Source organism: Podarcis gaigeae (assembly GCF_964106915.1).
Source record: "Podarcis gaigeae genome assembly, chromosome: 16".
NCBI classification, from domain to species: domain Eukaryota; kingdom Metazoa; phylum Chordata; class Lepidosauria; order Squamata; family Lacertidae; genus Podarcis; species Podarcis gaigeae.
In genome coordinates this window covers 38999722-39014695 of record NC_139693.1, presented here as the reverse complement: position 1 = coordinate 39014695, position 14974 = coordinate 38999722, and the positions used below count along the sequence as shown (strand labels likewise).

Below are 14974 nucleotides of genomic sequence, written 5' to 3'. Positions count from 1 at the left end.
TGGCTAAAGTTTTAAGGATTGGCTTATGGGGCAAATAGCAAGTGGAAATCTCTTTAACTAGACGTCCTTCCAGCTTTTAATTCTCTGTCATACTTTTCCAATTAACTTGTATTCTCCCATTTGAAAATGAGAGAATGCTTATCAGACTGCTAGAATTTAATTCTATCGCTTTTGAGCCTTTTAAAAATTACAATAATGTCCTTGCTTTTATTAAGCCTTCTTTATCCATCCTTTTCACTAACGTTTTCCCTCTCTCTCTCTCTCTCTCTCTCTCTCTCTCTCTCTCTCTCTCTTTCTTTTATTTACAGCAAAACTGGAGTAATCACTTAGTCCTAGACAAATTTTGCAGAATTGTAAGGTTAATTTTCTTGCATGCGTCTTTAGGAACGCATCTACCGAAAACATCTGCATGAGTCTTGTAAATGGGAAAATAAAAATCTCTCCTTAAGGAGGGAGAAAAAAATAGAACTGAAAACTCGTGTTCCACGAAGGAAGTGTGTGGTGCTCTTAAAAAGCTTCAGTTTATATACAGATCTACCAATGTGCAATATGGTTTTTAACTGATAAAACAGACCTCTGCGAAGAAGTTTTGGGGTTGCATGAAGACAAGTCTCCCTAAACTGCTGAGCAAGAATTAATGAGTGGTGATTCGCCAAGTTTTATCTTTTTTCTTTTTCTTTCCATACTTCGTTGTGTAAAATGTCATAGTTTATAAAATGTACAATATTGGACTGTAATGCATGCTTTCAGTTGTAAGTAGCTGATAATCTCTATTGTATCTCAACATACCACTTAAAAACAGCTCTGTACAATATGCAATTCTATTTATACAGGTTCGTTGACAACGGTACTGTTGCTGAACGTTTAAGAAACTGTTAAACCTTCAATTCCATAACTTCAGCTTAAAAAAAAATATATCTTGGAGTGTGCAGATAGGTCTATTTTGCACTGTAATAATGTAACTTATTTAAATCTAAAGCCGTAGACACACACCGGTGCAATACACATGTTGTGGTGCATTTTATCTTAACAACAAAAGCCTAATAATGAACCTAGTTCATAAAACAGCATGTGTGACCTTTTTTCTTTGTTAGAAGTTGTAAATAACATTGTCTGATTCAATGCTGATGGTGACAAGCATCACACCTGCCATCCTGGTTTCGGGTAAAATAAACTTATTCTATGATACATAGTTTGTGTGTTTGTTTGGATATGTGTTTAGTCCTGCTTAGGAACACGCAAGCTTCCTTGTAAGCTAATTCTAAACACGTTTACTGAGAGCCTGTCCTGCACATGATGCAGAGTAAGGGGGTGGGATTCTGGACTTCACTGCTTGAAACTATTGGAGAGTGTGCATTTTTAATGTTCCCTGCATACTAAAGCAAAAAATGTCTGCTCCTTTTATATACTGAACTAGCACCTCAGAAAGAGAGAGACCAGCCTGTTGGATCAGGCCAGTAACCCATCCATCCCACCAGCCTGTTCTCTCAGTGGCCAACCAGGTTCCATGGTGGGAAACGGGCTAGCAGGGCCTGAGTGGAGCAGGACTCTCCCCACCTGAGATTCCCAGCCTTCAGAGCCAGTCTGCCTCTGATCCTGTAGGTGGCATGTAGCCGTTGTGGCTGGGAGCCACTGAGAGCTCTATCCTCTAGGACAGTGATGGCCAAACTTGGCCCTCCAGCTGCTTTGGGACTACAATTCTCATCATCCCTGACCACTGGTCCTGTTAGCTAGGGATGATGGGAGTAGTAGCCCCAAAACAGCTGGAGGGCCAAGTTTGGCCATCACTGCCCTTTGAGAGAGTGCTTTTCTTTTCTTTTTAAGTCGAGCCCAGTTCCCATTTTAGGGAGCTTTTCTTACATGGGAGAATATTCAGAGCTATGAAATCCCAACCACAGGCTCAGGTGGGAGAGTCCAGAATTCTGCTTTTCATTCCATGTAATGTGTGGATTGGCTGGCTCTCAGGAATAAAAGCACATTGCACTTGCTGGGATCCAAAGAACCAAAGAAGGAAGCTTTTGAATTGGGCTTGTTAGAACGGCACATTGCACAGAAAACGCCTTCTGAAGTTGAAGAAGATTTCAAAACCCATTTGTGAGATGGCCTGGGCACACGTCATTCAAAGGAAAGAGAATGCCACTTAACACGGGCCCAAGCCCTTGGGTGCTACTGCTTTGGATCTGTGACATCGGTTCCAGTGAGATTTCCTTCCAAGCTCTTCACACTTTTAAGTTTGTGGCATTATTTGCGCACGATTTCCTAGCAATGCCAAGGCAACACTTCTTCCTCTTAGAACTACATAGCGTTCCTCTTGGAGTGTGGCATGACTGGGGTAGAGAGTGTGTGTTAGAAGACAACCTCTATATAATCACCTTTTTCAAAACAAAACAAAAAATGTTTTCCATTGTTTGTATAAAAAAAGTGAGACAAACCATCTTGTGTCCCAACTGATTTATTTATATTTATTTAATTTTCTAAAGGGTGTACAACTGTTCATACACAAGATGTTAAAAAATTTAAAGCACAGGAAGTTTTCTGTGTGGTGGAATAGTCATCCTCCCGAGTCAGAGTACTTGACCTGTAAAGCAGTGTTTCCCAAACTTGGGCCTCCAGCTGTTTTTGGACTACAACTCCCATCATCCCTAGCTAGCAAGACCAGTGGTCAGGGATGATGGGAATTGTAGTTCAAAAACAGCTGGAGGCCCAAGGTTGGGAAACACTGCTGCAAAGTGCTTTGTGTAGTGGAGTCTGGCCCCGCAGGGTGAATGGGGGCAATGCCCCACCAATCTTCTGCCTGCCTCCTTTCTTATATTTGCTCCAGGGGGATGTCACTCCTTGTCAACTTCCTCCTCAGTGTTGCCCTCATCAGGGATATAGGGATCCCTACATTCTGCCCTACCAGTCCCAATGGGCACCAGCCACTGGCTTCATGGTAGAGCTCACACAAAATAATTGTATGAGTTCTACCCACTCAAATCTCCATGATTTAAAGACATCAGAGTATTTTCCTCTGTCTTCCTGGGCTACGACCTTCAACAGGAAGGAGTGGTGAAAAAACCACCTGTGGCCCAAGTCCCTTCAGCTCCCTGCCCAGGGTCTCACGGTCCCTTGCTGTGCGTTGCAGGCTGTGTGTGGCAATATTATTTGTACCCACATGAATCAAGGAATTCTTTTTTTATTTTTTGCAGCTGTATTTTAACTGTTTGACCAAGACTTGCTTTGTTAGTTTTAATAATTGCAAGCCGTAAGAGGGATGGCCTCTGTAACCTGTACATCCTTGTTGGATGTGCTTTAAATTGATCTGTTGTTAACACTGTAGAACTCTGTGACCCTGGATTCTAGTATTATGCAAATTGGAGGAAAACTCACACCATGCATAGCTTTCTACCCCTCTTATTAGTCAGAGAAGAATCGATGGAGGCAGGAAGCAGTCAAAGCAAGGCAGATACTAATTTTTTCTGCTGCAATAGAGTCCCTGCCACCGCTGCGGGTGTGTAACATACTTTAACGGCTTTAGAAATTGCCCAACCCATTAGCCAAAGACCACCCAAAAGCATCATATAAATGTCACAAAAAGAGGAAGAAATGCAAAAGAAATTTGAGTGTGTGTCTTTGAGGTGTTTCATAAACTATGCCTCCTATTTCTGTGCTAGTAGGTTGTTTTAAAGTAATTGCATTGCTGTAACCCAACCTGGGAGCAGAGACAGAGCTACTTGCTCCAGCACCCGGAGTGGACTGGGGACGGGGCTAGCAGCCCACACAGCGAGCTCCCGAGCTGCCTGCCGCCCGTGTGGTGAGTGTTGGGGGTGCTGCTAGCCTCCCACTGCCCGCGGCGAGCGTATGGGGGGCGCAGTGAGCATGGGGGGTGCGGTGATGTCCCCGCCCAGGGTGGCACCTGGAGCAGACCGCACCCCCCGCATCCCCCTTTCTCTGCCCATGCCTGGGACCTGTGAGTGAAGGGGAGGTAGTTAAGAATTATACACACACACACACCCACCAGGAGTGTGGGCCCAGGTACAGCAATGCAGAGAAGAGAGACAAGATGGAAGAAACATCCACACAGCAGGGCTGGCCTGTGCAGCTTTGCACCTTTAAACGAGGAAGAACATGGTTGTGTGGCTTCCCTTCTTATCTGTGGCCGTGGGACAGAGGAGGACCTCATTCAGAGGGAGGATGGGGCTGAAGGAGGAGCATTCCAGAAGCACCACCAGGTCCGTGCCTGAGAGAGAGATGGTCTTGTTTCCTGGCTTCCCTTCCCTTGGCACATCCAGCTCCCTCTCGTCCACTCTCCATTAAGCCACAGCCCCTTCCCACTTTGATTCCTGTTCAAAGGAAGCGCATCCCCCTCCCCACCAAGAGGGCTGGCTTTGGCCAGTCACTGACCCACAGTCTTCCTCTGGGTGGTGTGCAAGTGAAGATGCCCCTCAAGGCTCTGGACAGCAGGGAGGAAAGACGCAGCATTGCAAGCAGGGGAAGAGCAGGATAAAGACAGGCACTCTTTGGGTTCAGTCAGTCAACCAGCTACAAATCCACCTAGTAGTTACCTTGTTCAACCCACGTTTTACCAGCTTCCTTGCACAAGTTGTATTATGCTTATTTATTAAATTTCTATACCATTCTTCACCCAAGGATCACAGGGCAGTTTAGAATATTAAACACAAATATACATAACCATAGGCGCCGACTCCATGGGGCCTGAGGGGGCCTGAGCCCCCTCAAAAATTCGTTTGGGGGGGCTCTGCCCCCCCAATAATTTAAGAAAATTATTAGTTATATTATGCTTTGTAAAATCACAAAATTATGTTGGTATTTTTTATTTTCCTTGTTTGACGATAGTTACCTTTTAAAATACATTCAGTAATGAGTTAAAACAAAGCCACTCCCGATCTAGAGAGGGGATGGGGTTGCGGGCTCTCGACCCATCAACAATCTCGCGGGGCTGGTGTCAGCCCCTCGAGAAGCGGGGATTCCCCCTAGCTCATTAATATTCACCGCCCACGGCGGCAGCCAATCGGCTGCCGCAAAGGGCGGGCCCTCACAGGTTCACTTAAGGTCGGGGCAGCCCTGGGCTCGCCCCTTTCGTTCCCCCAGCAGCAGCGGTTTGGAGGTCTTGGGCCCCCCCAATATTTTTTATAAGTCAGTATGGGCCCCCGCCCCCCCAATATTTTTTATAAGTCGGCGCCCCTGTACATAACACAATAACAAACAAAACCAATACCCCCCACGTAGAATATATAAGGCATACCAGATTGTTCAAAGCAATTCACACTTACTTACTTACTTTATCAAACCTTTATTAGGCATTATGGAAATAAAACCTTAAAAGAGAAAATAACATATAAAAGCCTTGAAATATATATAAAGGCAGCAGTTTGCTAAATGCATATATATATATACATATAGAGTCAGTGGTTTTCCTTGTTATCCTGCTCCTTGAAGGACTGCTACCAAAAACTCGGCTACCCCCGCCGTTACCCTTTGGTCAACGTCGGATAGGTAGAAACCCACACATTCACCTTGCTGCGGTTCCAGACCACCCAAAAGAGGGGACAGCACGCGTTGACGGAGCGTACTGTACAATGGGCAATGAAGGAGAATATGCTCTACAGTGTCCGGGACATTCATAGAGCATCTGCAGAGTCTCTTGTTTCTAGGAATGTTTTGATATCTTCCCCTGACAAATGCTGAGGGAAAAACATTCAAACGGGCCAGCATAAAAGCCCTACGTTGGGCTGGGATTATTAGTTTAGTGACGTAATTGGCTCTGCTATCTAAGATATTTAATTCATAGAATATGGGGGAGCAAATTTTGTTTACAGCTGCCATAATATTTTGTCTCTCGACATCCTTTAGTCTAGTTAGGATATTATGGGAGATATATTGCTCACTAGAATTGTACAGGGGCTCCAGCTCGATGCCTAAAGATTCAATCTTTTTTTCGAGGTGCTGATACCATCTTGATTTATAGGAGTCTTTGAGCAAATCAGCGAGCAGACTTGATGGAGGGCAGCGAAAGTGGCAGCGTAACCAATACTTTATTGAGGTGGACCATGCCCAATATTCCATTGTGTGTATGCCTATTTCTGCACACATTGTTTCATATTTGATCATAGCTGGGAGTCCAAGAATACGTCTCAGAAAGCTAGAGTGAATCTTTTTAAAATCATTGTTATATGCTTGGACCCATAGCGGGATTCCATAGAATATCTGGGATTGCACTTTTGTTTGAAATATCTGATTTGCCGCAGGAATAAATTGATTACCTTTCTGATAATGAAAATGGGCAACTGCTGATGAGATGCACTTTGCCTGTTTTATGGCATTTGTGCGATGGGTTGCCCACCCTAAATTGCTCTGGAATAAGATTCCCAGATACCTATAGATTTTCACTTGTTGGATTTCTTGCCCTCTTATTTTCCATTTCTCTAATTTCCAACCATTCGAGAAGACCAAAATTTTTGTCTTCTCATAGTTTATAGAGAGTTTGTTACATTCGCAATAGAGGATCAGTGAAGATATAAGACGTTTCAGACCCAAGCTCGTTAAGGATAGTAGGACAGCATCGTCTGCGTATAGTAAGAGAGGAACTGGTTTCTGATTAAGTTTAGGGGCATGTGAATCTATTTTTTGAAGGTAATCTGGCAAGTCTGATAAAAATAAATTAAATAGAAAGGGGGCAAGAATACACCCTTGTTTTACCCCTTTCGAGATTGGGATGTCTGATGAAAGGTGACCTTTGATGTTAAGTTTGACTTGACAGGTATTGGAAGAGTGTAGATTTTGCATTAGAATCAATAGGCGCTGATCAATTTTTAATTCTGCGAGTTTCCTCCACAACTTTGGGCGGTCAATTGAGTCGAATGCACCACGAAAATCTACAAAAGCAGCGTATATCTTAGATTGCCTTTGGGATCTGTATTTTTCAACCAGATGCATAAGTATAAGACAGTGGTCTAGTGTGGAGCAACCTTTGGAGAAACCTATTTGTTCTTTCCCTGGTAAATTTAGATTTTTCATCCAGGTAAGGAGTTTAGATAAGAGGTGCTTAGCGTAGATTTTCCCTATCACTGATAGAAGGCTTATCGGTCTATAATTCCTTGGTTCTTTTGGGTCGCCATTTTTAAAGATTGGAATAATTATTGATCTTAGCCATATCTCAGGTATGATCCCATATTTATCTATAAGCGTAAACAGTTGGGCTAAGGGTTCTGCCCACCAATCGATATAGGTCTTAAATAATTCTATTGGTATCCGTCTGGCCCAGGAGATTTCCCCGATTTGAATTTTTTAACTATCTCTCTAATTTCCTCTTCCTCTACCCTTGGCCACTCCTGGAGTTTAATAATTTTATTTTTGGTGGTTTCATTTCCTTTAAGTTCACTGTGTAGATTGTTAAATACAGATGTAAAGTATTGGAACCATTTGGATTCTGCAATTGGTGGTAGAGTTAGTTGGTTTTCGGCTTTCAATCCTCCATACACTAGGTTCCAGAACGCTTTGTTGTTTTTGCTCTGAATTGAGTCAAATAATTGTAGCCATTTTTGGGTTGCGTATTTCTGTTTCTTTTCGGCCAGAATGTAATGATATTTTCTTTTTTCATCAAGATAAGAGGGCTCTAGTTTAGTGTGATTATTTTTAAATGTTTGGCGCAGTTTTCTTTTTAGCTGGAAACATTCATCATCAAACCAAGGGCTAGCGGTATGTTTAAGTAGCCAAACTTTAGGTGGAGTACTAAGCTCTACAAACATTTGAAAGATTTCATTATAAATTTTCGGAATATCACTGTAGAAATTAGTGATCTTTAAGTTGGATAATACTTGTTTTCTCAGGTTGGCTGTAAGTTTTTGCCCCACTGCTACACTCATTTCCTGGGACCATTTTAATTGGGTCATTTGTTTGTATTGAGAAGGTTCTATGGTATTGTACTTAGTTATTTTGGTTTCGTCCTTTAAGTTAATAGACAACGATAATGGCTGGTGGTCGCTTTCAGTGCGCGTTCCAATTTGGAAGTCCATGATCGAATTTATAATATTATAAGGGACAAGAATATAGTCGATGACACTGCATCCTCGGGGGGAGAAGTATGTAAACTCCCCGCTTCTATCGCCTTTTGTTGAACCATTCACAATCTGCAAATTAAAGTTGTTACATAATTCAAGTAGGCGTAAGCCTTCGTTGTTAACAACCCTGTCTCTGGAGAATCGTCCTATTTTCAGGGCATGTGCGATATCATTATCAGTATTCCAATTTAGTTTGCTACATAGTTGTTCATTGTTGGTTCCTACTCTGGCATTAAAATCACCTGCTATTATCAGTGAGGCATTTGGTTATTTATCGGTCAGATTTTCTATATAAGAGGTTAGTTGTGACCAGTTTTCACTGCTGCTGTTGTTTTTGGTTGGGGGGATATAGACATTTACAAGTAGCAGAGAATCTTTGTTTTGGGTTAAAAGTAGAGCTTGTGCAAGTGGTAAGCATTCTTCTAGTTGCTTGATTTCAAACCCTAAGTTGTCTTTGATCATACAACAGAACCCTGCTTTCGGCCGGCCCTTCGTGTTTGTTTTCAATGCGGGTTTCGTATAGGAGGTGAAGCCATTGATTTTGATATCTCTAGTTGACCATGTTTCTTGTAGAAGTATTAATTCAAAGTCTTTAAAGAAGTTCATTAGGTCTGGGTCTCCGCCTTTGTTTCCCCACCCTGCGATATTCCAGGACAGCAAGCGTAGGGTCCGTTTTTGAGTTGGTGGCTGGTAGACAGCATTTAGTCATTCTAGTTCTGTTATTAAGTCTAGCGAGGGATTTTGTCTTGTGCAGATACAGCCGTTTGTCGCTGCTTTCGGTGGGGAACATAGTGGTGGATCTTTTAGATTCTTTTTTAAAGTGCGGGAAATTAAAATTTCCTCCCTTTCTTGATTTTCTTCCTTAACTGTTCCTTGTTCCTGAGAAATTTCTGTGGCTGGTGGGCTGTTATGGACAGTTGGACTGTTTTCAGTCTCTACTTCCATTTCTTTGGCCTCATTTGGTGTTGAGCTCAGTGCGTCAGGTCTGTTGGAGGTCATCTTTTGTTCGGCAATGTTAAGGTCCTTTGTAGTACTTAAAGTAGGGGTACCTATTTCGTTTGAAGCTAATATTTGATATCTCAGCCAGGAATTTGTGGTTTCATTACTGGAGTTTTTCCTTGCCATTTCATATTCTAAAGGCGGCTGGATTTGAAGCTCTGCATCTATACATTTGAAAGTTCCATTTGTAGCTCTCTTTTTGACTATGCATTTTGGGGAAAAAGCTGGTAAGTGTAAAGTTTGATTGTGTGTTGTTTCTACTGCATTTTGTTGACCCTGTTGGTGGCAATTCACACATATATTGTCTAATCCTTACAATCAGCTTCCTAGTGATTTTATCTCCACCCTGTGTCGCCATAGGAGATTTGCTTCAGACCTTCAGCCATTTTAGAGACCCTTTTCTACCTTTCGCAGTTCTGAAATATCCTCTTTAAGATGCAGCGATCAGAACTGTACATAGTATTTCAAGTGTGATTGCATTAGTCTTGGCATTGCAACATTGGCAGATGCATTTTTTATCCCTTTCCTAATGATCCCTGGCATGGAATTTGCCTTTTTCCAAACCATGGCTAAAAAAGCCACCTCTATTGGTCTGTCTCCCCCCCCCCCCACTGTATTACCTGGGTTATGAAGGCGCCCAAAAGGTTTGAAAGCAAAGATTATGGGACAATGCACACAGTGACTTGCGATCTCGATCACACACAGTCTGTAGTCCGCTGGCAGCAGGAGTTCAATATAGGTATGTCTTTGAGTTAACATCTTACATCAAAAACCTGATAGTACCTAACTATCGAAGGCTTTTCACTAAAGCCAGACTAAATGTCTTCCCCTCTGCAGTTCTGGATGGTAGGTTGAGAGGAGTTCCCTACCAGGACAGACTTTGCTCGTGTGCTCAAGACATCGATTCCATAAATCATATTTTGTTACATTGTGTGAAGTATGAGCAGGCCAGGGCTGAACTGATACTACCCTTGCTGGTACCTTTCCTGGGAAAATCAAAGGCTCACTATGTCAGGTTCCTACTGGAAGACCGGACAAAAGCTAGAACGTTGGCAGTGGCAAAGTTTTTATTGGTGGTTGCAAGAACAAACGAGCCCTATATTCTAAACAAAATCCTTAATTAACCTGGAGGTAGGCATTATGAACTGTGTATTGATTTGTAATGTTTTGTTGGGTCTCTGGACCGTAATAAAGATTGTTGTTGTTGCCTTTTTCCACAGCTGCCGCACACTGGCTCAACATTTTTATTGACCTGCCTACCCTGACCCCACAATCCCTTTTGTGCTCAGTGAGAACCTGCCTGCTCAGACCCCCATTGTCATAGACGTCATTTTTATTTTTGCCTCAATGCGCATAGTTTTGCACATACACCCAACTACATTTGTATTTTTCTTGTCCTTTTCATTGCTGCCAATTATCACAGTTAGAGGTTAAAGGATCAAATCTTCCTGGCCCTTGCAGCTAAGAAGTAAGCTAAATAATCCGAGGTGATTCTCACCATTGTTGTCATTGTCAATGATAACCCTTGGCAGAGAGAGCAGCAAATGGAAATGGAGTGGGAATAAAGCGTTCCCAAAACATTCCCTCCTCTAAACATACTGCAAAGTTAAGTTGGTGTCTTGCAATTCAGTAGCCATAGAGGCATTGAAATATTGAACACTATCCCCCACCCCACCTTGACTTGCAGTTTTCCTTATTATGGTATTGTTGTTCCATGGAAAGGGATCAAATTTAGAGGTCATTTGGCTGATGCTAATTCTTAATTGCAAATAGCTTCATCTTTCTCTCCTCTTCCTTGGATTTAAATGTTCATTTAAGAGAGGAGAATACCATGGCAACCTTTTAGATAGTCTGCTTAGAAGGAGCCACACAGCAGGAATTCTTTAATATTGAGGCTCCCAATCTAGATACTTCACACCTTGTGTGAACAGAGAATAAATGGAGTCATCACAGTAGCAGAACAGGATCCTGCCTCAGGCAAGGCCTAAGATTGGATCCTAGACTTTTACGGCCATATTGTTTATGATGGCTCTCCTGGATTTTAGCCAGCACTTGCTTGTAGCCTCTCTAAGTTAACTCCACCCCTAAAAGGCTGAGCCCTTTTGTGTATTGTTCTCTCCCAACTTGTTGAGACAACATGTCTACTATTTTCTTCTTCTTATCTTCACTTAGCAGGGGCGGCACATTCTGTTTCACCACTTTAAGTCAAATGGGAACATGCTGGTGCCCTCTGCTATCATCACCCTTCACTGCTGCCCTGCCACCGTACCTGTCTTAACTGTGCTGCACGGAAACATTTGTGAAACACTAGTAGTGGCACTGGCTTCCAGCTAGATATTGAAAGATCTCTCCAGCAACTGGTGCCACTACTGGCAGTAGAGTCAGTGGGGAGGGTGGCAGAGGCAGGTACCTCACCTTGCTTCCTCTGCTCAAGGCAGGTGCCTCACCAGTGGGCCTGGTCTGTCACTCATCCTGTAAATAGTCCCTGCATGAATAAAGCCTTTGACCTCCATAAACTGTAAGTGATATTTTCAATCCAATTCACCCAAGCTGCAAGGTGCGCATAGTTGACTCTGTCTTTCATCGGCTCTGGCGCCACCTACCATTTGGGTTGCCTGCCTTCTGCCCTCTTGATTCTAACATGCACCAGCTACCATTGTTTCCAACACAACATCCTCAGTGGATCTTCCCGGCCAATCTCTGTGCATAAGAAGCTAATAACTTACTTAATTAAATTTCTAGGTGGCCCATTCCCCAGGGCTTTTTTAATAACAAGTAAAACACACGCATTGTATCCTATAAACACCTGGTTATACTGTTTTGTTTTTTTCTGCTCATCCTCCCTGACTTTAGACTTCTGAAAGCCAGTCTGAAAAGTAAATTGTATGCCCCCCCTCCGCTTTTCTTTCTTTCTTTCTTTTTTAACTTGGGCAGTCCTTTAGAAAGAAAGGGAGTACCACAACTGTGGAGCAAGAACAGCTGTATATAAGGTATTTATTATGACGGTATAGTCAATAAAGTGCTGTCTGTTGATTGACAAATGGGGCGGTTGGTTATGCTGGGATGAAAATAAATAGCTCATTGAAGCGATAGCATTTTTTAAAGCTCCATGAAACTAAATCCCCTACCTGATCTGGGCTTTTGCACAGCCTCTATCAGTGCCAGGTTTCTGGATTGGCTGCCAATAGAATCATCCAATTCCTGCCAGCTGCTAAACTCTTCGTAAGCCTGGGATCCCAGCTGGGAAATGTTCCAAACTCCTGAAAGCACACTGTGGGTTGCTTGCCTCTGTCTGCTAGCCAAGCTGGCTTTGATGCAATAGTACTTTCTGTTCTCTGGTAAACTCTTAGAAATCTAACCGGTTCTCCTCCTCCTCTCTCACTTTCTATTCAATTTTTCCGGAGTCTGGCCCACAGTTTACCAGCTGTTAATCAGGAAGCAATAGAAAGGAAGATGCGTACTTACCTGTAATTGTAGGTGGCAGAAGGAATTTTGAAGTTTGGGTATGTTTTTCTCTATCTATTTTATATTATAACAATTCAATACATGTAAATAACATAACAATTAAACATCAAATTACAGAACAGAACAGAAGTGGCTATATTTTTCCATTAATGTCATTTCAAGCATTTCAGTGGTTTTTCACTCTTTAAAGCACACACGTGTGTGTGTGAGCACGCACGCACACGCGCACGCGCACACACACATGCTAACACTTAAGAAATAAAATAAAACCAGAGTGCTAGAATAACATAATGGCTAATTGTTGTGAACCGTATCTTAGCTCTTCTATTTATTCAGCAAACTGCCACAGTCTCAACATCATCCCATCATAATCATTCATCACGTTTATATCCCAACTTTCCGCCAAGGAGCATAAGGCAGAATATGCCGTTCCCCCCCATCCCTGTTTTATCTTCACAACAACCCTGTGAGACAGTGGCGTAGCAACCCCTGCCGGCTCCTGGGGTGGAGCTTTTTAAAGAGACTGCCAGCAGCATCTCTCCAGGGTTTCAGGCAGGAATTTAGTAAGAGCAGCTGCCATATCAGCCAGGGATTGATCCCAGGACCTTCTATAAATAAAGCCTCTGCTCTGTTACTGAGCTACAGCCCTTCTCTCCTGGTGGATTGTAAAACAGAAATGCTGGGTATAAATGGATTTTTCAAACATTAATCCTTTTGAATAACCCCATGTACCTAATTACAGATAGGTAGCCGTGTTGGTCTGCCATAGTCAAAACAAAAAAAAATTCCTTCCAGTAGCACCTTAAAGACCAATTAAGTCAGTTCTTGGTATGAGCTTTCGTGTGCATGCACACAAGAAGTGTGCATGCACACGAAAGCTCATACCAAGAACTGACTTAGTTGGTCTTTAAGGTGCTACTGGAAGGAATTTTTTTTGTTTTGCCCATGTACCTAATTCATTTATTATTTAGATTTAAAGAGACCGCAGTTGTGTACATTCACAATTTGTTCCATTTACCTGTCCCAGGTTCAGTGGCTAACCTTGGCATCACCAACTCCAGCGGCACCCTGTGCAACACCAAAATCTGGCAGCCCTCTTGCCTTCTATTGGACTTAATGGTCGCAGTTCCTGCTGCAGCATCCCAGAATCACTGTGCCTGGTGCACCCAAACAGGTTGTACTGCCTTAGATCCGGCTTTGGCAGGTTACTGTTGGAATTAAGTCCCATCAGTCTCCCCGCTGCTTCTCTGAGCTCAAGCAAGAAAATGAAACCAGGACAATAACATGACAGGCAAAGGCACCCGATGAGAAGGCGAGAAACAAGGCCCGTTAGCAGCGGGGCCCCGAGAGAGAAGGTGTGGGCCTCGGGAGACAACTTGTAGGGGAGCATTTAGTCCTAGGCAGGAGGTTTTCTGCCCCCATCTTATATAGAAGTGTTTCTCTTTAAGGTTCCAGTAAACACAGCCAAGGATTCACATTTCTTTGCTGAAGGAATATATACATTTGTCATCAGTAGGTGTTTGGTTTGGTTTTCTTATTAGCTATTTGGCTTTGGTTTTGGGAGATTGTCGCTTCTTTTGACGTGGCAGTGCTTAGACAGTCCTGGGGCAGGTGTCCACCTTGGAGCCTTACGGAAAGATTTAGAAGGCCGCTGATTCTGCGACCAGGGAAAGTGCCTTTGCAAGTCCATTAAGGCCCTCTCTGCTGCTGTGCTGGAGGGAGAAGGGAAGGCTGGCAGTAATTTTAATGATGGATTTCATGATATAAACATCCGTCACCAGCTGCAGTGAAATTTCCAACGCTCCTTCCGTATAGAGCATTAAAAAGCTATTAAATCCATCATTAGCAGCTCCGGAGGCAGCTAGTCTAGAGACATTAGGAGCGAGTGCTTATCGACAGTGCAAACCACCCACCAGTATTGTATTGTTTTTCAGGAATATTAGCCTCAAGGGAGACTTCTATTAGCCTCACCTGTTAGTTCTAAAAGGTTTACAGAAATCGAAGATCCAAACCCAGCTCCCTGGAGAAAGCCCAGCTGCCTGCAATTCAATTAATATCATTTGTTTTAAGAGCAGACTCAAGACACATTAACCGTTGGCCCTCCAGCAGCATTTCAGGTTTCTTTTTAGCAGAGTGTTGTGCACCCAAGACGAAGGCTGGGGTGATGCACATGACCTGCTGTGTTTTTCCATGCCAGCAACCCCTAGCCCTGAACACATTAAATGTATTTATGTATTGCATTTATATCCCACCATTTTCTCTAAGGAGCTCAATGTCATTTATGTGGTTCTCCCCCACAACCACCACCCTGTGATGTAGGTTAGGCTGAGAGGCAGTGTCTGACCCAAGGTCACTCAGTGAGTGCCTGAGTGAGGACTCAAACCCTGGGTGCCCAGGTCCTAGCCTGACACTCTAACCACTATGCCACACTGCCATTGCACTGTAGTGGT

General features: G+C 43.1%; 1 protein-coding gene and 1 long non-coding RNA gene across 3 annotated transcripts in view; one reads left to right on the top strand and one right to left on the bottom strand.

Annotated features, from left to right (window-relative positions):
- Nucleotides 1–1188, top strand: part of ATP2A2 (ATPase sarcoplasmic/endoplasmic reticulum Ca2+ transporting 2) — a 54225-nt gene extending 53037 nt beyond the window's left edge. For both annotated transcript variants that reach the window (XR_014558994.1, XM_083717011.1), the window contains exon 21: nucleotides 309–1188. Coding sequence is in view for 1 of the 2 variants with exons in the window: in XM_083717011.1 (XP_083573137.1) it covers nucleotides 309–322 (14 nt within the window). In the remaining variant the exon portion in view is untranslated. The remainder of the gene's footprint in view (nucleotides 1–308) is intronic.
- Nucleotides 1189–5223: 4035 nt separating this feature from the next.
- LOC310833031 lies at nucleotides 5224–11850 on the bottom strand. The gene is made up of 3 exons (XR_014558524.1): nucleotides 10268–11850; nucleotides 9356–9611; nucleotides 5224–5268 (listed from the first exon to the last, which is right to left on the bottom strand). It is a non-coding gene; the product is annotated as an uncharacterized lncRNA (long non-coding RNA).
- Between the last annotated feature and the right edge of the window lie 3124 nt (nucleotides 11851–14974).